The sequence below is a fragment of the Crocodylus porosus genome, unplaced genomic scaffold (genome assembly GCF_001723895.1).
Source record: "Crocodylus porosus isolate Cpor-Errol unplaced genomic scaffold, CroPor_comp1, whole genome shotgun sequence".
Lineage (NCBI taxonomy): Eukaryota > Metazoa > Chordata > Crocodylia > Crocodylidae > Crocodylus > Crocodylus porosus.
Window position 1 is genome coordinate 8,142,415 of NW_017728918.1, and position 24,994 is coordinate 8,167,408.

Consider the following 24,994-nt stretch of genomic DNA (forward strand, 5'->3'; position numbering starts at 1 on the left):
GGGGGAATGGGGAGGAAAGCTGCAGAGGGCAAGTGGGTGAGCAGGGGAGGAGGCAGGTGGTTTTTTGTGAGTTTGACTCTAGCTCTGTATGTGAATCTAAGACGAGGCTTTTCCCCGTGCTGATGGGCAGGGGAGACCTCATCTTAGAGATGAGTAAATATGGCATATAATTTATAAAGATTTTGCCCATACCTAGTCTAAATCTGCCATAGGAATTGAGGACCTTCCACTGATGTCACCAGCATCTAGCTGGAGGTGTTGAGACCTCCTCAAGTGGATCAGTTTCAGTGATGGGAAAGTAAAGGGAAGAAAGATCATGATCTGCCCAATGTCATACAACAGGACAGCTGTCCCCAGCGCCTGCCACGGCTCCAGAATAAAGCTGAGCAACATCCAAGCCAGCCACTGGTATCCATCATGCTGATGTTCTCCTTCTAGCGGTACATAACCCTTAGAGAAGAGGTTGCAAGCAGTAACTTCCTGCTCCACTGCTAGGAAGGAACACCCGGAGCACAAAACTCAAATCTCACCCTGGGCACTGCACAGGAGTCTTAAATCCCCAATGGCACCAGTTATTACCGTTCTGCAAGAAGGCATCACTAAGAGTAATGGGATGAAATTAGCAACAAGAAAATCTCCTAACTGAATTTCATGAGCTCACAGATCTCCCGTTCTCCCCAGGGAAGTGGTGGAGGCCCCAGTATTTGGGTTGTTACAGTGCTTCCTAAACAGAAAGATTTTTAACGGTGAGCATCAGGGCGGGCATCCCTCACTGCACAGCACCACAAGGCTCAAGCGGCCAATGCCATTGCTTGCCTGTTTGCTCTGCATGCCACTAGCCCCAAGGGGCACTGCAGCAACAGCCTTGCCACAGGGGTGGCAGGTTCTGCACCTCCCCGGTGAGCGCGATACAGCTTGGGTTTAGAGGAGAACTAGGACAATTCTCTTTGGCCAAAGCAATGGTCCTTGTGACACAGGATTGTGTCTGATGGGTGGAAAGGGTAAGGAGAGAGAAAGAGAACTTATAGGATTCCTGCTGTGCTTCTTCCTCTATCCCAAGGATTCCCTGGCTTGGGTAATTTTTGTGTTGTACCCTCCCTGATATGTGTGCACATCTCACACACATGGCCCCAATCCATTCTGCTTCCTTTGACTTTCTTCATCCTGTAATTCTGAGGAGGCAACAAGGCCATTCACATCTGACTCAGTTGTCCCGTCTGTAAAACGGAGGTAATACCCACTGTCAGAGGTCTGGGAGCATTAAATAGACTGTATTTATTCAGCAACTCTGAACTAGTAAAAAAGCCAAATTTTCACATGTTCTGTCTAATTTAGGTCAACTCCATTTGTCTAAACAGGACAGCATTTAAAGAAAAAAAGAGGGCCACACCCTTGTTATTTTGGCAATCTGCAGAAAACTCTAGGTATATAAATGTTAATTTCTGCGGCTGATTTAATAGCTTTGTTTAAAGTAGAATATACACACTCAGGTTACATAGAAACTGCATGAAACCCAGTGCCAGTGCACGGAAATGACTGTCCAAAGAAAAAGCAGCCCAGCTCAGGCCTGTAATAAAAATGTATGCACAGAGAACGTGATTTTGAAAAGCCCCTAGAAACGGGTATGTGTCCAGACTGATTCTGCTGCCACCACCTGATGCCTGAAAGGGGAGAGAAACTTTCAGTTCCAACTTATGATTAGAGGAAAAGCCTGAGCCGCACATTTCTTTTTCTCGAAAAAGGAAAAAGACATGTTTTCATTAGGAAAAAAAAAAAAACCCTAAGGGAATTTTCAATCTCGCAGTTCTAATGAGGGAGGTTGAAAGGAACAAAGGTGAGTTTGAAGCCGTGAAAAGAATCTTTGGGACAAAAAGTAATAAAGGGAGATGCAAAGCTGCAGAAGAAACAGGCTTTCAAGTCTAACCTCAGGTTCTAACTGAAACGATTATTATAATCTTGGCTCTGTTCCCAAAGGAGGGTACGCCACACCACAACACCACCACGCAGAAAAACTCAGCATATTTCATGAGCAGGAGGCTACCAAAGAGAACATTTCCTGCAGGTCAAGGTTGATCTCACTAGCACAGCAGCACGAGGGAGCTCGCATTGCAGTTGTCTGAACCACACCTAGTCTGCAGTTAAATATAGACCTTTACTTTCTGGAACTATTGCTCCTTTTAACCTTCACAGCATAAATATTCAGAGAGAATTAAAAAAACAAAAAAAAAAGAACGAGGGCGAGACCTTCCGAATGCACTGTCCAAAACCCAAGCCTAACAACTAATAAACTGTCCTGGGAGAAATTCCAAAAAGCAGTAAAGACAGGAGAATTGAATTACAGGAACTGCAAGCAGCATTCTGGAAATCCAGTATGAACTGATCTGTCCCTTTGATATGCACACATTGTACACAGATGCATGTGTGTGCAAGGCACTGAAATACCCTCACAGGCCTCATTCTGATCTCACTCTGGTTTAACATGAATATAACATCACTGAGTGCGTTCGAATTGCTGCTGATTTAAACAGATCGCAATCAGGAAGATTGCTATGTCAGCATTATCGCTTTCCTCGTCCAGGTCGGAGGCCACCTCCTGAGAGGCGCTGCATTTCTGAGATGTCTACTGGGTGTGTTTGTAGTTCAGCATCTCTCAAGATTTAGCATCAAGTTAAGAAGTGGAGCTAAAAATGTGACTGAAGTTTCAAATCTACAGACACACACACACAGCACACAAGGCTGGCAGGGAAGGGACAGCTACAGATCTGATAAAATCAGCTTGTAGGTCAATGACCAGTAGATGCTACACTACATTGAATTATACTGTTCACCTGTAACTAAAGGCATGTCCACTTTGGACACTGCATCCACTCTACTTGTGCAAAACCAAGCTTTACCTATTAGGAAAATAGGTAAGTGGACACCCTAAGTTATTAAGAAAGGCTGTGCTTCTCTGTGCTGAACGATTCCTACTCAAAGCCTTGTACACTGGTCCACACCACTTAACTCTGGCAGCAAAGGGCAACTGGGAGATCAATGCTCATACGAACCTCCTATGTAAAAGGCTTCCAGAAAGAAGTCGGCACTGCCTATTTAAAAGCACCTACAAAGTCCTCAACGGGGCACCCTGACAGCCGTGTAGTATTTTCCATGGGGACACATCAGATCGCTCTTAGGCATAAGAACTCAAGACAATGGGGTGTCTGTCTAAATGGGTACGAAAAGTCCTGGTCTCTCAAGCTGAATAACCAGCCTCCACTGGCAGCCAAAATTTGATCCTTCAGAAGCAAAGACAAACTGCCAGTTTCATGCAGCGTAGGCCACTGGGCTCTATATACAAGAGGAAAAACATTCCCTTCCAGCCCTGCAGTTAACCTTATCCTGGCTTGTGTATGGACCACAGGACTGGTAGACCTGTGGGACTGGGAATCTGTTAAGTGCCTGCTCTGTGCATCATCGCTGTGCTCTTAAGCAGGTGCCTCCCATCCCCTTGGCAGTCTTTATACATGGCAGGGATTGGTACATTTGTCTTTCACAACCCCCCTACTGCGTTACCATCACTCCTGAAGTCAGAATCAGGGCAATGATATGGGGAGACTCCATATAACCACATAGCAGGAATAACTCCCTCCCCTTGGGAGCTTGCTATCCGAGAGAAGACACAACAAATAAGGGGGGTTAAAATGAACAAGGAAAGTAGAGGAAGAAATAGACAGTGAAAGCAAGATCGTATGTTTACCCAGATTTCCTAATGTGCAAGTCGGCAGTTCCTGATGGTATAAAATATTGAATTTCATTTGGTTTTTTTAACTCATGAAATCAATTTTGGCTCACTGATATGCTCCAAACCATCACACGTTGGCTGACTTCTGGAGATGTCAGCTATGGTTTTTAAACATTTTTAAAGCCCCTTCCAGTTGAAGTATCTATTTTCATTTATATATTAGAGTCAAACAAAAGTCACAAGTTACTTAGTGTAGGCTGCCTTTCCGTTTCTTTCCCAGACCTGAGGAAAGGCTGGTCTAACAATTTTCCCAACTCTATTTAGTTGATCTAATAAAAGATATTCCCCACAAAAACCCTTACTTCTCACATATTTCCCAGAGCATTGCAGCTACAACACTCCCATCCTACTAGCTAGATGCCAGAGCAGAGGTGGTTTTTGAGAAAGAAAAGGGCAATGTTTGCTTGCACAGCATTGTGCTTTTGAAAGCAGGGTCATTCTCTACAGCAATGTGTACAAAAATGATATGAAGTCATTCAACAGCAGTGAAGACAGCTAGGAGGAGCTCGCAGAATCCCGTCCGACTTGGAGGGAACAGCTGTCAACACGAAGCGGCTTTGATCCAAAGGATGGAAGAAAAGCGAGAAAGAAGAAAGCAGTGTGCTATAAACTTGGACTCCAACTCAGACAACACACGGATCTATCACACTTGTAATGAGGCGTGTCACCCTCGCATTGGGCTTGTCAGCCGCAAATGGATTCGAATCATCAGGCACCGGACTAGTCCTCTTACAGGTACACCATAATCCAGAGGATCAACGGTTGCGTACTATTCAACCCTCAGCCCAGAGGGGTTCAGGCGCTCAATAACACAACCAGTGAAACAGAAGTGGCACTGGAGACCTGTTTCCTTGCCCTAATTCAGAGACTGTGCAGTGTGTGCGCACTGGGTCCAAGAGGCAGGTGATGGTCCAGATTTGAGTCTTCTCACTCTGCTTCCTCAATGCCAAATGGCAGAAGGGACAGTCAGATGTAAAACTCCTTCTATTTTCTTTTTACTGCTAAATACTGCTGACTCATTTGTCAGCCTTGCTGGGCACGCCGGGAAGGATTAAATAGTAATCTCCTAGTAAGGTATGTGAAACAATTTGGGATTGGGCTGTATCTCAGGAGAGGCTGAGGGAACTGGGCTGATTTAGTCTGGAGAAGAGAAGACCAAGATGGGATATGATAGCAGCCTTCAAGTCCCTGCAGGGGGGCTGCAAAGAGGATGGAGCTGGACTGTTCTTAGTGGGGGCAGATGACTGAACAAGGAGCAATGGGCTCAAGCTGAAGCAAGGGAAATTGAGGTTAGAGATTAGGAAAACTTTCTTATGAGGAGGGTAGTAAAGCACTGGAACAGGCTCCCCAGAGAGGTGGTGGAGTCTCCATCCTTGGAGGTTTCTTAAGACCTGGCAAAGCCTTGGCTGGGATGATGTAGTTGGGGCTGGTGCTGCTTTTACAGGGTTGGACTAGATGTGACCTCCTGAGGTCCCCTCAAACCCTCATTTTCTATGATTCGATGATCTATGCAGCAGGAGTGGCTGCTGGGACTAATTAAGGAAGACTACAATGGTTGGGAAGACTGAGGGAGGCGAGACTGAGCACAGCAATAGGCTGTACCTGCCTGCTCAGTAAGGGACCTAATACAGAAATATGATAAACAAGTTAGATGAATGGTGCATTGAGGTTTAGGGGAGAGAAAGGAATTCAGGACCCAGATACCACCTAACTGTGAGCACAGGTTTGGTGCATAATTATTGTTCTGATTAGCTAGTTAATGTGCAATCAGGGAATACACCTGAGCAACTAAACATGCATTAGCTAGTGTATGGACCAACGATGTGGCCATGGGCGCATAAAAGATGCACAATCTTGGAGGTTTGGGATTCACACACTTTTGCATCTATCCCCTTGCTGGCTGACTGCATCACCCAGCCGACAGTGAATAAAAGCTGATCTGGTTATACTCACTGTGTCTCGAACTCTGTCGCAGCAGGAGCTGACAGCCCCTTGGGAGCAACAACATTGTACTTAAGAAAGAAAGGGAAGTAAGGAGAGGCAACGGGATGAGCAAACCACCTGCCGGTCCTGCCCCATGCTTTGTGCTGTCTATATTAGCGCTGCTGCTACTCTGTAGAGACCATGGGCCTCTGCACAGATGTGGGGCTCTTCACTCTCAGATCTCCATCCAGCATGGTGCTTACATTATAAAAGCCCTTCAGGGCAGGGCTGGGCTATTTGTTTGAATAATTTAAATGAGAATCATTTATGAGGAACAGATTTAACAAACAACCGCTGAGTATCAGTGCTGCAGCAAGCTAGAATTTACAAACACATGCTAGGTTCAAGCCCCCTAAGTACAGGCTCATTCACATAAGCCAATTCACTGCTTCACCAAAGACTATACCTGCGGGGAAAAAGAAACCCCCCCCAAACCTTTTGCTCTAGAAAGGGAGGCAGGCTGGAAGGATACCATTCGGCAATGAGTGTGCTGTACTTCCAGAGCCAGGTTATTGCCAGATGCATCAGACACATCAGCTGCCCTTATGAAAAGAGGCTGACCTGCTCCTTGTGTATCCTGCACCAGCGCCCAGAATGGGAGAGCATGAAAGGCATCTGCAGCTTGCATTCCCTTCCACAGACAATATCATCTCATAAATAAATTACTAGGCCCCCACCCCAAATTTTAATATGAATAGAATCCCCCCCAAATGCTAGAAAGTTTCTAACAGGGGGATGTTACAAGACCTGCCCCAAATGCTTTGATACCAGAAACTTCTACAAGATCCTTTATGATGCAGCTGTCATCCTCCTCTTACGCTGGTCTGGGCCTGGTGCTGCCAAACTTCCCCATCTCCCTCCTCTTCAGAGCTCAGGGTGCTCCCAGCCAAATCCCTTAACAGTGACCAGCCTGATGCTCCACATGCTCCTAAGCTGGAACAGGAAAAAGCCCTTCCCAGCAATTTAGTCTTTACAAGGACTAAGCACTCACCCTCCATGGTCTCACAGAGCTTTCTGGACCTTTCCCATAAGTTCATATTAGCCACAAGAGAGAGATGTGAAAGAGAAAACATGCAGAAAGCAGACAGCCCCTGCATGGAAGCATTTAACCTCTGCAGAGCTGAAGAGCTGGGAGTACTGATGACCCCTGCCATGCTGGGTATGTATTTTAACGGAAGCACTTTGCCCTGTATCATGCCCAGCTCATGCTCACAGCTGCAAAAGGCCTTTCTGGGAAGGGAATCTGTTAGGCAAAACTCTCCCCTTCTATAGCACCCTGCCCATCTACACTGCTGTGGAAATCCCAAGATAAAACCACAGTTTTGTGTGTTGGAGGGGAAAATAACAAAATGGAAATATGCATGGTGCAGCACACAGCAAAGCCTGTTCAGACCCCGAGAGAGAGACAGAGTCTGGCGTGCACTGGAAATAAGCTTCCCACCAAGCTAAGGAAAGTCCTGAGAGATTCAGAAGAAGGGACCAAGGAGAAAGTCTTTCAGGGGCTATAAAGAATGTTCTTCATGGTTAAGAAGAACATGGCACTCAAGTGTTTGCTTTTTTTCTTTACATCTGATGAAATCTGTCCTCATATTTGACTATTTAAAAACACCTGACCAGACAGCTAATTGGTTTGCACAAGGATGAAACACATGCATGAGAGCTGCTGTCTTCAGAACAGGGACAAACTGTACTTTGATCTACTTCCCCTCCGAAACACATGCTGCTGCAGCCCCAAGGAGACACATACCTCTCCATAACAGCCAGGCACTCCTTCCTCCACGTGAACCGACTGCCTCGCCGTAGTCTGAAGGTCCCAGAGGTAGCTGTGACTGGGGGAGGTGTCTGTCTCCATTCTGGCTCTTCTACTGGGATAGGAGCAGGTCTCATGCTTAACGTAGCCCCTACAAACGATAAATAAATACTGCAATTCCTAACGGACTGGAAATCCTGCTCCTTTTGTTAGTCCTGCTAATAAAAGACAACAGGTAAACCCATTCGAGCTCAAGATGAAAGCAAACAAACAAACAGACAGGAAAGACACATGAGCCCAGACTGTGTTCCCACTTACACTGGGAAGAATGAGGAGCAACCTGCTTGACATCCTGGCATTAAATGGAGCTAAACTGCAGGAGAACGAAGCCTGGAGCCTTCGTTGACAGCCGTTCTGAAAGAGCCAACTTGTCCCCATCACGACAACCAGTCTCCTACAGAGCACGACTAAGCTATGCCCAAGCTTGGACTAATTCAAGCTGTGCTTCTAGCTCTTTTTAAAATATGTCCGTGGCTTGATGCCCAAGTACCCCCCCGAATGAACACCATGTGGAGAACCAAGTCTCATGAACGACGCAGAATTGGACCCTCTAATACAAGGAGTCTGTGAAGGACAGCATGGCAGCATCCCTGTTCATTCACCAGGGCACCTCAAAGGAAAACAAGGTTCAATGGTCACAAACTCCTGGAAGACCATTTTAGGCTGGATATAGGGAAAAACTTCTCTACTGTCCAAGGGCCTGGAATAGACTCCCCGCAGAGGTGGTGCATGCACCTACCCTGGACGCTTTCAAGAAACGCTTGGATGCCGATCTTGCTGGGATTCTTTGACCCCAGCTGACTTCCTGCCCTTTGGGCAGGGGGCTGGACTCGATCTTGCAAGGTCCCTTCCAGCCCTAATGTCTATGAAATCTATACGGACTGAACAGCAACATCTCCATTCGTTCCCCCTCCATTAGCTCTTATCAGAACCACTTAACTGGTGCCTGGTGGGTTCCTTTCCAGAAGCTCAAGCCAACCTGCTGTGTAAGATACGGATCTGCTGCCAGAGCATCCTCCAAGAGGGGCCCCTCTGCTCTGTAACTCACTTGTTCGGTCCAAAATAGCCAACATTGTGGGGAGGAGCATACTGAGGGCTGTCAGGGGTGGTTAAGTAGCATAGGGTTTGAATTTGCTTTCCTGAGGCTTTCTAGCGCTGGGGTGAAGGGAAATCTGTCTTTTTTTTATTTGTAACATACAGAACAAGTGCTAGAGCCTAGGACAGGCAGCACATCGAGCCAGTCTTATCCCATGCCTCTCACCGCGAACCAGCAGGTGCTGTTGCTGATATGAATGCAGCTCTGCGAAGAAAACCAGATGAGGCAAACTACACATGCTGATTCTGGCTAGATCCCGGTCATAAAAATACAGATGAAATAATAGTGATAAAATAGCATTGCTATTTTCATCTATAAGTGACAGGAGGTGAAACCCTTTTGTTATCAAAAACTCATGACTGTTTGGCCTTTAGTGAGACAAGACTACAGCCCATCTATATTTGGACCTCTTTTGCCAGCTTAGACACAGACTTAAGGTGCAGCTACAATTCTCTAAATGATTATTTTTTAAATGCAAAATTGAAATCCAGTTCCAATTCCCTTAATTATAACCATTCAGGTCAGAAAAGAGGCAAAAGACAGATCTATAGCCTGACCTTTGCCCATCACATCCCAAAAGCACAAGAATAAACATTTATTTCAATGCCCAGCTACCCTGAACGGTGTCTTACAGGTTCTCACCTACACCAGCTGAGGAGACTTGGGAGGGAGATGGCATGTGGAGTTCCCCAAGTTTCCCTCCTGTCTCCACCCTATACTTATAGCTGATGACTTCTAATTGTCTAATAAACATCCTCGGAGTGATTTATTCATATTTCTTTGTCTTGCTGAAGTTTTAGGAACTGGACTGAACCAGTTTTCTTATGAATTGGGAAGGTGTCAATTAGAAGGGATTTATGTCCCTGTGAAAATTACAGTGCTGGAAAGGAGGATTTCTTATCGCCTTCCTTTACCACCTGGGAATCCTGTCTTCCTTTCACCTTGGTTTATGGTCTTTGCCAACAAGGCTGCTTTGTTTCCACAACTTATCTACGAAATATGTCTATTATACACACATTACATTTGGTTACATCAGTCGCTACTTCTAACATTCTTAAAATAAAATCATGATATAGTGCATTTGGATTATCTATTTTCAGGCCTTCTCTTCCCATGTTTTTTTTCAGGCCTTTTGCTGATCAATCTGATCTGTTTTAGCTGGAGGTGTTAATTGGTTTCTTTCCTTTGCTGACCAAACTAGTTGTCACATCTGCAAAGACTCACTCAGCAGTCACTTTAAAAAGGATTTTTGGGCTTTTTGGGCCTTCTGCTTTAGCTTCTGTTGCTCGGCTTTGGTGGCCAAGGTTGAAAATGGTGAAGGTTGTAACAAGTGATTGCACATTTCCACCTTAACGTATTTCATTAACAAGAGCATACTATCATTTTAACAGGACTCTAACTAGCTATGCATAATTGAGTTTTTCTCATCACAAGAAAAAACACTGGGTTACTGCAGCTGTTCCCTTTAACTACTATTGGTGCTTTCCAGAAAGCAATTATCAGCACCTGGCCCAGCCTGTTACTGATGGCCTTGACCAACAGATTTTATTCTACTTTCCCAGGCTGTTACTTATTGTATATGCTGAGCACTTCGATCTATACAAGCTTACATGCATCTGATCCATAAGTTAGGCCGAAGCTAGGCTTGCAATCTACACTTGTCATTGTGGTGTTTCAGTTCCTGACCACATCTGAAGTCTATGCTTAGGATCCTAGGAAAGTAGGGCTGGAAGGGATCTCATGAAGCCAGCCAGTCCAGCCCCCTACTCAGGGCAGGTTATCCCTGATTAAACCATCCCAGCCAAGTGCCCATCCAACCCCTTCTTGAAAATTTCCAGGGATGGAGACTCCATGACTTCTCTAGGCAGCTTCTTTCAAGGCTTAACCACACTTGGAAAGTTCTTCCTAATTTCCAGCTTAAATTTCCTCTGCTGTGATTTGAGCCTAAACGTCTCCATTCTCATTATAATTGCTCGTCAGGTATTTGAAGACTGTTATCAAATTCCCCCTCAGTCTTCTCCAGACTAAACAGTCCTCTTTCTTTCAGCCTTTCCTCATAAGTCATGTTTCCCAGCCTCTAATCACTTGTGTTGTTCTCTGCTGGACTCTTTCCAATCCTGAAGATTGAGGCACTCGTAGTTCCAGCCCGTGACTGTGTCAGCCTCCAGAGCATGCCGTGAGGCTTAGCAAAAGAGGCTGAACATTGGGGGAAGGACGGGACAATCCCAGCATTCAAACTGTGTCTTGAATCTTTCCCTTCATATTCCTAGCCCTGCACATGTAACACCTTTGGTGGAAGAGCCCTCACACCCTAATACCTCACCGTTATCTTCAGCAGCGAGTCTTACCTTCCAGCTTACTCTACACTGTAGCTTTACTGCCATACAAAATATCTGCCTCGTTACAGGTCAGGCCACCAATTTTTCATGTGGTCATCTCAAGGCAGCTTCCTTTTGGATGTGTGTAAAAAGGTTTTGGGCAGCATAATGTTTCTGAGCAGCATCATATAGACTGGCCTTCTAGGCACACATGAAAATGCGTAGCAGGAGCAGAGAAATACACTGTACCTAAGTCTCTCATGCAGCCCGGACCTGTGTAAAGAGAGACTCTCCCTGCCTGCCCATGAGAAGGCAGCTTGTTAGCACTGGTGTCTCAGAAAACACTTGCAAATCCAGGTGAAAAGGATGAGAAAGAATCACAGGGATGCTTCGCACTGAGCTTACGAATATGGAGTCTGGTTTGTCCAAAATGTTTCTTAGGTAAAGGAGGAAAAAAATCTATACTTGGGAGTATAAATCTGTTCCTTCACAGTCAGGCATCAATACATTTCTATATAACTGCTTTTTTGGTGGCAACAGCCTGACTGGTCTGATTTCCCTACCTCTCCTTTGCATGAGGTAGCATCAATATGAACAGCATCACACCATCAGCAGATGCAAAACTGTGGCTGAATACAAGACACTGCCCTCCTGCAGGCACCTCAAAAATTTAGATCTCAGTCCATGATAGCTGCAAAGCTGATCGGGTTAAGTACTGCTGATCGGTTTAAGGACATGGCCACTGGTTGGGGAATCTTAGTTTCTTTGTCTCTCCTTGGACAAAGCAAGTTCTTTGGTCTCTTGTTCTTTTCTTCTGCTGGTCCAAGGCATTGCCCTGACCTTCGGCTTAGCCAGCTCTGCTTCTTCACAATTTGAAAGGCAATTTTATGCCCTCTCACCTGTATCACAGGGGAGATTCTCCTTTTATACCAAGTACCCTGCAGATCTGGTTTACAAGTACAGCAGCGGACATATGCAAAAGACAGAGAAAGAGCTGGACCTGGACTGAAAGACATGCAGGTTTTCAGGCTGAGCATAACCACAAAGTTAAGCAGCAATTAAGTAAAAGCCCTAAGACTTATCCCTTAGCACGTGCTTCAAAATGCAGGACAGTTTGAGCATGAAAGGGAATAAATGATCTGGGAGACCAAAAGTGTGGAGGGGGCCCTTTTCAGACTGAAAGTGGACCCAGCATCTCCTGCTGCCACGGCTTCAGAGAACCACAGGGTTGGAAGGCACCTTAAGGATCATCTAGTCCGGTGGGGGCAAACCTTTCTGGCAGGTGTGCCTGAAAAGTAACCTCCACACCCTTCCCAAGTGCCACTCCAATCCCCTTCCTCTGCTCTCCCAATTCCTCCACTTTCCTGCCCAAGGGGCTGCTCTGCTGTCTGCTCCCTGCCCTATCTGCCACTGTGTTGCTTATCCCCTCCTCACTCTGCTGCGTGCCTATGCTACTCGTGGTACCTGTGTTGTGGACTGGCCACCCTCGATCTAGTCCAACCCTGTGTTATTACGGAAGTCTGTCCTTTCTCATAAAATACAATTTCACTTCTGGATGAGACTCAGCTTGCCTTGCAATGACCACTCGTGAGACTAGGGACATGTTCTCACTGTAGCCTTTTCAATACCCAGATCCTGTAATGAAAATCATCAGCAAGGTAACCTCTGTCTTCCTGTGGGTCTGTCCTTAGCACTCCAACTCCTTTGGCAAGGATCAACACTTCCAGAGTATATGAAGAGTGCTCAGAACATCGCAGGTGCTTACTATCAAGAAACAGCACCAGCGTCATGTCTGACTGGATGCAAACTCGCAGATGTAGACTGAACGCGTTGATTCATACCACCGGTCACCGATCTGTGGCCACAAAGCGACAACTTCTGGCCACTGGCCTGAGGTGGATCTGAAACATTAGTGATGACAGCAAAAAGCATCTTGCTAGATGAAGGATCTTTGGTGAAGCAATTTGGTTTCTTTGAACCGGGGCGGGCAGTTATTTTGGGCAGAGGGCCGCTTACTGAGTTTTGGCAAGCCTTCGAGGGCAGCATGACAGGCAGCTGACGGCAAATAAATATTAATTTTCTAAATTTCTTAGGGACCCCGCGGGCCGGATAGAATGGCCTGGTGGGCCGCATCCAGCACCCAGGCTGCCTTCTGTCCACCCTTGCTTTGAACCAATGGACACAGCTAATGCATTATCCATGAGCAAACTATCTAACACCATTCTCCTGGGACATCCAGCCCTTTCCTCTTTCATAAGATTTTCTTATACAGCTGATGAGAGCTCCTATAGCAATAAAAATGGGAAAGGCTAAAACACGACAGCAACTACCTCTCTCTGCCTTGCAACATATCCCTTTTGCTTGGGAAGGCAAAGCAAATGGCCTTGTCCAAGGTGACCATTACTGCCTTCCTGTTAATTGATTGGAAAAAGAAAAAGACACAAATCTTTAGTACAGGCAATCAGTACCCCACACTATAATCATAACATGTCCTTTCTACTGGCTGCCTTGGTCTGCAATGTCCCAGAAAGAAAGAAGGTGCCAAGGTTACTTGGTCATGAACATCTTGCATTGCCCTGCAATCTGCTGCCAACCAAACTCATCAAGTTTAATTAATAATATTTTGTATTAATAAATAGGGCCATTAAAAGATGTCAGACCCATGCAAGTCCCTACTAATGCAGTACTGCTGAAATTGGATTCCAGAACTTATAAAATGCCAAACAGGTGCTCAGAAAACACAGATGAGGCCCTTGCCCAAAAATGCCCAATCTAAATAAAAAATTATCACTGCTAATATGATTAAATGGAAGAACTTTCAATGTCAGCTGATCTTCATATTTTTCATTGATTATTTCTTTCAACAAAGTATATCCTTCATACCCATTTGCAAATGTTTCCAGAAAGAAAAATGCAAGTGCTAGAATATTAGAAGCCTACGGCATTACCACCAATTGCAGGGCATCATCCACTAAGAATATGTAATTTTTAAGTTAGGAGCAAGGTTATTATACAGAGAAGAAACAATACAGCTTCCCCCACCCAGTAAACAAGATAGGCTTTTCTTGCACTATGATCCAGCTTGCACTTTGAAGTTGCATGAAAAACCTTTACAACTCAGGCCACAATAAAAAAAGATGTAGAGCTGAGTCCTGGGGGAAAAAGGTGAACACCTGAGCCCAGACAGAGCTGTGAACCAACAAAAGCTGTGGAGGACTGGATCTCTCTCTCCATGCCTACCAGTAGCAACTCCTCAAAACAATCTGTTCAAAGGCCCCAGAAGAGATTAGTAGATGCAGGATGGCATGAGGCTGCTTTACCATGTGGCACTGTCATATATTTGAAAGAAGAGTAATCAAGGGTCTCTCTGGTCATTGGGTTTAATTAGAGTCTGTCTCTTATATTAGTATTAATGTTACAGTACACCCAGAGGTCTTACTCTGTTGGGTTTTGTACACAGACATTGCCCTGAGGAGCTTACAGTGCAGGTGGATGACTCCATGGGTGGATCTGGGATTTTGAAAATGGGGGTGAAGATGGTATGGCACATTGCATATAACACAATGCATATTTTTCTGCATTTAAACAGAAACTAGAAGGTTTACTACTAGGTGTAGGCATTCAGTTTAAGATCAAAGCAAAAATAAACATAACTATTTAAATGTCCACTAATTTACTGAATTACATATAAGGATTTAAAAAAGCACAACAAAGTAGGCAAAAAAGTCAAAATAGTCAAAAGATAGGTCATGAGTCCTGTAATTGTTATAGTTATATGCACATCTCTTATTCAGATTCACAAAGCAAAATCTAGCCTTCTTTAGTGTCCTGACACTGCCCCTCCAATACTTCACTGTCAGTTAATATTACCACACCTGAGTTAAGCTTTTCAGCTGGAGCTAAAAACTCTCTACAAGGCTGTGAAACAGAGGACAGATATTACCAGGAATGTCTAAAAGACAGCAAAGCTGCAAAATAAAGAATAGTTTGAATAGGGGAACATCAAGACCAATAAAAAAAAGACAGACAGTCATTAACACCTATGGAGTAGAGAGATTGGCAGGAATCAGGGAGATGAAAATGAGACAAAATCAATCGACTCTCTCTTAGCACTACCTGAAGAGAAATGCTGCTGCGTCTCTCAGGGAGTTGGTTTTAAACTTTGGGTGGAGCAGGAATCAAAGGGACAGTGTAATTACCCCACTGCACACCCCCACCTCCCCCGGATGATTCACACAAAAGAAATATTCTCATCCCTTCTTCAAGGATGGGGAAGTAAGGCAAAGAGGAGTCATGGTCGTACAGGAGGTCGGGCATGGGCACACAAGCAAGTTAGTGTGAGGTTAGCTAAGGCATGCCCTTGCAGCACATCAGCTACCTCACAGCAGGCATGGGTAGACATGCAGTTATTACTGTGCAGCCATTTAGTACCTGCTTTAGCAAGTACTAATGACTGCACAGTGACCGCCATTACTGCGCAGTCCCAGCAGGGCATGGATCATTTCTGACCCTAATACGCAGTAGCCACGAGCTACTGCGCAGTAGCCACGGCGTCACGGTTCGTGCCCGCTGATGCTACATCACCATCGTGATGAGCTATGTTGCTGTAGCTCATCGCTATGGCAACGTAGCAACTCGTGTAGATGTACCCAGTAACTGCTAACCCCAAGGTAATTAACCATTCAGTGAAAGTGGGGCAAGTGACCTTGCACTTACTGCCAGGTAACAGCACATACCCAGACAATTACCATGCAACAGCTGACACTCTAAGTTCATTCCCCTGCATGCCTCAGGCTAACCTGAAGGACAGAGACAGGACCTGAGAGCCCAGATCTCCTGAGCTGCATCCCAGTCTCTTCAGCATGAAATCGTTCTTCTCCTTAAGGCTATTATTATTATTTTTTATATATCTGCAGTCCTGGCCTTTTAAATCTGCTCCTGTTCTATAGGAGGGCAGTGATTGTTTTAATGTTACCCAACTGAATTCAGCTACAGAAAATTCTGAAAAGGCTGGGTCTCAAGACACCTTTTTACCAAAATACAAATTAAACTGCAGAGAAGGAAAACAAGTCCGAGGCCTCACTGTCACCAAAGGACTCCAGCTAACCAGCGGGATCCTGCAGCTGAGGAGAACACTCCCCCTCAGCCACCATGGGCTGAACAGATTACAGAAAGAAAGGGGATGCTCCTGCCATTCCCAATAATGTTGTACTGGTAGGAGACAGGGGGCACGTCTACACAGTCATTAATGCACCTTAGATACTGTGCATTTAATTTAGTACTTGCTTAATAAAGTACTAATTAAATCTGCAGTACCTAGAGTTACTGCACAGTAGCGCTGGTGCGTGGTTATTTCGTAACACTTATTGTGCGTTAGCCTAATAACACTGTGCAGCAGGCTATGAGCATGGGTTTTAACCACCACGCTACTACGCAGTGGTATTAGGCTAATGTGCAGTAGGCGTCTCACGTAGATATGCCCAGGAAGTACAAAAACAGGAAAAATCAAAGTCACCTGTATAATGCTAGAAAAGAGAAAAGTCACGTGCTGGTCATTTTATAATGACACTTTCAGTTGGGATGTCTTTTACTGCTTGCCTGTCCAGGGACAAAGACAAGGAAACTCAGACAGAGTTAGAGCCTCTAAAACAACTTTAAAGAGGGGTAACGTTAATTAATTATGAATTTCTGTGACAGTTCTTCAAGATTCCTCACTTCTAGCATTTTATGACATTTTGTCAAGACAACATAAGCCACACCAAACTATTCACAAGGCACTACCAACCCAGGAGTTTTAAGATCCAAAATACAGGGGTGTAGGTTGTAGCCATGTTGATCTAAGGACCTAGGCAGGTAAAGTTCTTTGGGTAAATCTGATATCTTTTATTAGACCAACTCAAATAGTTGGAAAAATTCTTCTTAGCAAGGTTTCGGGTTTCAATACCCTTCAGCCTGACAAAGAGTATTTCTACCTGAAAGCTTGCTAAGAAGAATTTTTCCAGCTATATGAGTTGGTCTAATAAAAGATATCAGACTTACCCAAAGAACCTTGTTTGCCCAGGATCCACCACAGCTCTTTTACATTAATTTAAACTGCAGGCTTCTTGCAACAGAGACTACTTCTTCTCCAGCATCATTATACATGCAGTGTGAGCTCAAATGCACACTCATTATCCATTCGCTGGCCAGTCTGGACTGCAATATAATCGTCTGTATGGCAACAATTAAAAGCAATGAATTAGCCTATAAAATGTCCCTCATACAGAACAGCTAGAGGAAAACCGAAAGGTCTTCCTCCAAGTCGTTTTAAATAAACTGAGTGCTCTTTGGGTCCTAAAGGGAATTTAAATGCATCAGGACAGTCTCTCTGCACAGCTAAGCGTCACTTTGCCTTTCCAGGGTTTGAAAAGGCTGTATATGATCCCTTATAAGTGGGGGGGAAACCCAGCTGGCTGTAGCTCACGAAAATCTCTCCCATGTGCACATAAAAAATAAATAAGCCCTCTGTCAGTGAGACGCTGAAGGAGAACTTCTGAGTTTCATGTCAATTCATTTCAGTTCACGTTATCGTGTTCTCATCGCTCTCCCTCTCAGAGATTGGTTTTGAAGAGTAGGACATGCACAGAATCACAGTTCTGCGCCAGAAGGACATCTCTTGGCCTGGCACTGAATGCTGTTCACAAATGACTCTAGGTGATGCTGTACAGAAGGATCAACAAGGTTATAGGAAATAAATCTGACCAACGGTTTTTGATCCTCAGGAGAGGTCGGGTCCCATTTCTTTGCTCCTTCCAAAAGCTTCAGCCAATTGCTCCCACTGGTTTTGTCTTCTCCTTAAAGAGGAATTTCTGGGAATTATCCCATGGGGTGGAACCTGAGGATCACAAAAAAGCTGCCAGCTTGTTGCCAGTAACCTTGCAGATGCTTAGATGCTGTCACTGCATCGTTGATACTTGCAAAATGAGAGTTTCTTACAGATCCTGGCAAACCTGTCAGTGCCTGCCTCCCACTAACACTCCTATTCTTCTGGCCAGTGTTTCCAGATGCTTGAGGGAAAGGACAAAACTCACAACTCTTGTGTCTGAACCTAGCTGACCTTAAACTAAAGTATTCCCGGACCAATTGACATATGGAGTCTTATTATGTACTGTTTACATACAGAGCAGAGGTCTTAGGAATCTGTTTTTAATTGAGTTTTTTACTTAACAGAACTCAGCCTGGTGGAGCGAAGTTCACAAGAGAGAGTGTATAGATAGCAGCTTAAACAAAGAAACCATGAAGCTGAATATCGGGAAGATGATCATAATACCAACAGAGATTTTCTCTCAAAGGTCGTGCTGAAGACCTGCGTCAAGCAAGGAACTCTGGGAGAAAACCCTGAAAGGGGAATAGATAATTTCACAGATAATTTTTCCATCTGTTATTTGTAAGATTTTGTACAGACAGTCAGACAGCAGGGGGCTTTATTCTCCTTTTATAGCCACGCTGCATTTTGAAGGGGAAAAGCATCTTTTGTGAAATGACTCTAAATAGCTGACTCTGCTTCTGACAGGCTTGGGGCCCAATCCCAAAACCTCGGAGATCGATTGAAAGACCCACCTAAGCTCAACCAGGGTTTGGATCAGGGCCTTAAAAATCGATGGCAGTCTTTCCCATTGGCTTCAGTGAGTTCTGCGCCGGGCGCTTAAAATTCGTACGGTAAATTTGGGTTGTGCAGCTACACTCAGTGCATTTTTGAAGTCCTCCGTCCCTCATCCATCAGGGGAAAGATCATTTCTACTTAGAGGCAGGGCACAAATTTAAAATCAGCTGATCAGATGTGCTGAAGGGATCAGATATGCCCCCATTCACAGCATGGCAGAAACTGGCCAAGAGTGGTGAGATGGCAAGGCCGTCCAAGGTGGACATGTCTTGGATCACTCGCTACAACCAAGCATTTAAGCTTACATGCAGTTCTCTTCACAGGAACCTTTGCCCTATGCCCTCTGCAGTTATTCAGCCTGGAGCTGCCACCTTTTGGCAGACAGGTCAACGCACCAACATGAAGCAAACAATCGGTGACGGTCACAACCATGACACAGCGCTCGTTTCAGAAGTGACAGCAGGAGTATCTTAGCTCTTAGCCCATTTTTGTTTACCGGGGTTTGTCTTCTCAAGCTGGTACCATCTGTAAAATGCCCTTTTCTTTTGTTCACTTAGGTCTGATCCCTGCTGCAACAGCCAATGGGAGATCCGGCTCTGGCTGATACCTGCAGGAAACAAAGAGAAAGAGAGAGGGAACTGTTTTTCGATTTACATTTTAAAGAAAATCCAGAGTGGGTGAAAGGTGCTGTCTGATGAGGCTCAGAAGCTCGAAGCCAGCACTATGTATATGTACTTTTTTACTTTCTACAGCTATGGCTGACTTGCCAGTGGGGTAGATATCAAATTGGGCATAAGGAGCCCCGACTTCTTCTCCCAGCTCTACCACTGACTCACACTGGCCGCCAAGCTACTAAACAAATTGCAACTACTCTATGAACACATCACAAACGCTTCCCCTCAGTATGCCCATCTGTAAAATGGGACTAATGATACCTACCATTTTGCAATTTACAGGTGAAGAATTTTATTTAGATGATTTTTATTGCTAAATGTTTACTCCGTCTCCTAAAATCAAGAAAAACAGCAGCTAGTAGGATAGCAGCTTCTGCGATACAGACAGCTGTCCAATATGGAAGGGAATAATTCACCTACCAGTTCACATCACACAGGCTAGAAAGAAAACAAAACCAAAAAATGCAACTGTTTGTGGGTAAACAGTCCTGAAACTGGATTAAAAATGTGACCTGGAGGTGAAAAGATCTTAAAAATTCTCCTGAAGAGAATTTTATACCTGGCTTGTAAGAAAGTTACCAAGAGGACATTTTCCAGAAGTGGAATGTATGCTTTTACGGAGTAAAGCAGAATCTAGGATCAACATTGGCTTTCCATCTATCACATGGAAGGGAAAAATAAATGAGATGGATGGGAACCAAAACTCATCAACTTCAGAGGTAAAAAAACAGGCCTGAACCTCACTGTGAGAAACACATACTTACCTAGGATTATCCAAAGCTATTCCAAGATGCATAGGTATGTCTACACTATAAAGCAATATTGTGCAAAAGGCCTCGCGGTAGCTAAGAGCACACTGCTTCCATACCAGATGCTGCGCAGGGCCAGGCAGCACTGGGCAATTATTACAGTTGGCTCTGGCACTGGAAGTACAGCAGCATTAACACAGTGGTGCCCTTGGCTAATTCCCTCTGCTGTTAGTGCCATGCTAATGCACCTGTACTGTTCCCAGCTCCAGGGCTAGTTTGGGCAGAGCCAGCCCCAGTATCCCTGCATGGCACTGCTTTGCACCACGTAGAAGTGCTGTATAAAATTCACAGTTCAGATAGCCGAAGCAGAAGGGTAACAGAGGAACTTCGCAGAGCCCATGGCCATTCCTGACAAGGTCATTCAGCTACTGGAAAAAGTTAACAATATCCTCTTGAGAATTAAAGCCCTAGGAGGAGGTGCTCAAAGTAACAGTATACTGCTGAACACCACCTGTGCCAACACCTGTTTAGCCATAATACACAACAGGAAGGCTGGTTTTCACGAGGAAATCACACCTACCTCTCCACCTCTCGAGATGTGTAAAGGTTTTATAAGGTCTTGCAATCATATTTAAGACAGAAACAACCCCCTGTAGTTTTACCTCATCTATTAAGGGCTTTCTACTAGGCCTTTTTGAGTTAAGCATAGAGGCTAGTGACTCAACTTCGCCATCTCAGGAGTCCAATTCAGATGGGTTTACTGTAACCTGGTTTTCAGAATCAAAGGGTTATGTGCTGCCCTAACCTTGTTATATAGAGAATCCTGGAAGTTTTGTTTTCCTGAAGAAAAGGAGCTCCTTTTTAAATATATGCAGGAACTCAGGGGTCTTTGACCAAATTCCCTCCAGAAGAGGATGGAGCTGTACTGTTCTCAGTGGCGGCATATGACAGAAGGAGCAACGGGCTCTAGTTGCAGCAAGGGAGGTTTAGGTTGGATATTAGGAAAAACCTTGTCACTAGGAGAGTGGCAAAGCACTGGAATAGGTTACCCAGAGAGGTGGTGAACTCTCCATCCTTGGAGGTTTTTAAGGCCCAGCAAAGTCTTGTCTGGGATGATGCAGTTGAGGCGGATCCTGCTTTGAGCAGGGGGCTGGACTAAATGTGACCTCCTGAGGTCCCTTCCAACCCTCATTTTCAAGGAGTTTGACTCTGAGGCACAGCACAATGCGATTCTCTGTCCATCCATTGTGTGCTTTGTATTATCAAACAACCCCTTTCAAAGACTGTCTCTGCCCTATCTACTGTTAGAAACAGCTGGGGCAAGCGTAGCTGCTTATCCCTGCGGGTGAAATTGCGTGGGGTCAGGTCACTCGGTGTGGGGAGTATTAGTCAGCTGGCACACATTTTGGGTTTTACATTACATCAACCATTTGCACAGGACACAGGCAAACCTATACCCACAGACGTCAAATGATAGCGGCAGAACTCCCTGGTGCAGCTCAGGCCATCGTTAGCTATTGCCAGCATTGAAGGTGTGCGGGCTAGAAGCGTGTCCTCAGTGAAGGGAGCCTGTCCTGAAACTTGCTTTCTCTGGTGCTCCACCACAGTCCACACTGGGGCCACTTTTGAGCACAAGACTTAAAGCATTTGGCTTTCCTCAGCTGTGTTTTCTCAGCTGGATGATGGGTTTTTGATGACTGCTAAAGTTTGCATTCATTTATTACCTATTCATAGGCACTATGATCTGCTTTTAATGATGTGATCAAATGAATGTCTGCACTACGCTCTGATATACAGTCATGTATAGATGTAGGGTATTATTAGACTTTACAGCTCTGGACACACAACGCATTTTGAGATGGATCAGGGCATCCAAGCACTGCCCGAGAAGCTGTCCTTGCCCACTGATACACTTGTTTTGTATAAAATGGTACAGCTCAGAGCCACTTAATATACCAGTGTTGCCTGCAGGTAACCATGCCAGCCTCAACCAGTGGCATGAGAAGGGAGCTGCTGTGTCCCAGCCCCACATGGTTCAGCTTTGTCCCTAGTTTGCTGCCCACAGTACTATTATGCTTAATGAAACAACCCAGTGAATACAACTAAAGAGCCTGGAAACACTGTCAGCTTGAATCACAGACCAGCTGGAAAAGGGGAAGTGCACAGGGGTTGCATCTCCAAAGCCTTATAGAAGAGTTACATCTTTTATACCTTTGTAACACATTAGATAACTATGGGAACTAATCAGGTTCTAATTTCTAAAAGAAAATAACTCACCAGTTATTACATGGATAATCATGCAAGGCTATCCTATTTCATTATGCTGGTATGTATACCAATTAGCCGTTCTCACAGTTAAAACTAGGAAGATGTGTCATTTGACTTATCTTATGCATCTGATCTGCAAGGGCCTTGAAACTCCCTGCTTGTATTTTTGGCAGCCTGGTACTCTCTTATGCTTATACTTATCACCTTCCAGGAAGAAAGAAGGCAGGAGAAGGAAGGGAAGAGAGAGACTTGGTTAGAAGATGATGAGGTCTTGTTAAACTAAAGAGGAGGGAGACCTGCTAGAAGCTGAGGCCTTCCTGAGCCAAGGTTTTGCTGAAGCCTTAGCAAGGCAGTGTCAGGGAACAGGGCCTCCAGTCCATCCAACAGGAGCCAGGAGATTGTAGCTCAGGTCCCAATTCCATTGCTGAACCTTTGTGACTTCTGGCAAGTCACTATTTAGCCACCATCTCCCCTTCTGCGAAATGAAGCTTTGTAGGGAACACTGTGATGGACAGCTTGGGTCATTGCAAGGTCCATGAGTGCATTTGCAGGTCCCACCCTAAAATGCTGCATCGTGATGTCCAGTGCAGAACGTGGTGGGCTGCGCTCTGGACACCCACTTCTGCACCAAAGCTCTAAAGGCAGCTAAATACCCGTGATCAGGATCAGCTCCTTTTCTCTCTGCTCACACAGTTACAACTTTTATTCAAGCTTCAAACCTCAGTGGCTTCTCCAAACCCACGTATCTGCTAACTCCCTTTCCTTCCACCAATGATTCAGGTTGCAGCTGCTAATGTTGTATTCCTGGCTGACTGTTCTGAAGAGATCCCTGGTTCCCTCTTCTTTACCACATCACGTTAAAACTTGTAATCATTTTCCTCCCCAGTTTTGCAACTACCTTTGGCTTGTAGGCTAGATACTGGCCTGGGGCACTATCGTCTCTTATATTAAGAAAGGGTTGGCACGCTTTGGACGGTAATGCAAATTACATAACGTTTTGCATTTTAAGAAACTCTAACTAAAAGTGATTTAGGATTTTTACCTCTGTGAAGTAATATGGATAGTTCTTATTATTTATATTGCAGAAGAACCAAGAGGACCCCAAACCTGTTCTCACAAAAAAAAAAAAAAGAGGCAGATCCTGCCTCTACGAGCTTACGGCCAAAATGAACAAGTAATCTTAGATCCAATTTACAGGTGGCAAATGGAGGCAGAGAAACTATGTCCAAGGTCATGCACAGTCAGTGGCAGAGAAGTGAGTTTTAATTTTCTGAGTCTCAGGCCAGTGCTTTAACCATAAACCCCTCCTTTCTTTCTGTATTTTGAATGTCATTGTAAACAAAATACTGTGATGCAGTTTCCGCTGCCTAAAAAATGTGTGTTTTATATAAATGACTCACAAGGGCACTGGGAAAGGGATCCGTGCAGTCTAGTGCCTGTACCATCCAGTTGTATAGTTTATAATCCTGCTATTTCAGGAAATTGCACTGGCAGGAAAAAAAAGAAATCATACTGCTGCCAAAAGCACATTTGTGAAGCAAATTATCTGGAGTATCTAACATCCAGCTGCCTGAAGGAAATCCACTCTCAAACTGACCCACGGACCCCCCAGAAAGCCCTCTGCCCTTCGGTCTCTGGGTCAATAGGTCAGGAGAGCGCATCGTGGTAAGTGCAGTTAGTTTTGCCACAGAAAACACCAAAGAGGGTTACATTTCCCAAAAGAGTCTGGGCCAATCAGATTTCAGCTCTAACTTCGGTGCTTATCCTACCCTGTTAAATGCTCCCACTTCACCCCCCACTTGCTTTTTTGCCCTCCCATATCACACACTGGCAGTTTCCAGAGCAGCAAGCTGAACCAGAGAAGCCTACACCAGGATGCATGGTTTTTTGGGCCTACTCCATATCCAGGAGATTATTCGGGGAAGTCTTTTCCCCTTCCCTGCACTGAACAGGGTGCAAAACCCACCAGCAGAAGAGGAAAGTGAAGGGCCCCTGCCTCTGTATCTTCAGTGTATGCTTCTTCAAAATTCTGCATCTCACACAAGACCCTCATAATTGGTCTTCCCCTTCCTCCCGCACAGGTACACTTGTCCATCATTTGCACACTGTTTAGTGTTTCTTTTCCAAGAGATTTGAGAGGCACCTGAAAGGTGTGGGATTTGGAAGTGAAGGACCCGATTATGCCGTAATTCTTCAGTCTGTAAACAAATCTCGCGTTCATATAATATGTGCTTCCAAAGAACATCTATCAATTTAGGACATTAGCAAGGTTTGTTCATAGGTAAACTGCAAAAATCAAAATCATTCCCCCCCACCGCCCAAAAAAAAAAGTCCTCATTTGTGTCGCCACCAATAGAAAAAGGGAGGGCTAAATGTTTTTAAAGGCCTGTTTTCCCCCATTTCGGCTCACTAATAACTCATGGACTTTTATTTACACTGGGCAAAGGAGCTACTCAAGCTTCACTGGATTCAGACTTGGCTTTCCCCGTGCACTATTCAGCGCTGCTGAGTTTGAGATCATTAATACTGGCTTTACAATAGTGCTAGGAGCATCCCTACTGTTGTGCTAGGTGCTGTACATGGAAATCATAAGAGAGATATGTCCCAGAGACCTGGGGAGCCAAAGCAAAGTGAGGGTGGGAGAGGCACCATACAAGCTGAATGAAGGGGCTG

General features: G+C 44.9%; 1 protein-coding gene across 12 annotated transcripts in view; it reads right to left on the bottom strand.

Moving 5' to 3' along the window:
• HMBOX1 (homeobox containing 1) overlaps positions 1-24,994 on the bottom strand; it is a 138,952-nt gene that overhangs the window by 26,562 nt on the left and 87,396 nt on the right. For all 12 annotated transcript variants that reach the window (XM_019537202.1, XM_019537210.1, XM_019537206.1 and 9 more), the window contains 2 exons: positions 19,127-19,237; positions 7,512-7,665 (listed from right to left, as the gene is read on the bottom strand). In XM_019537202.1, the coding sequence (XP_019392747.1) occupies positions 7,512-7,665; positions 19,127-19,237 (265 nt within the window). The remainder of the gene's footprint in view (positions 1-7,511; positions 7,666-19,126; positions 19,238-24,994) is intronic.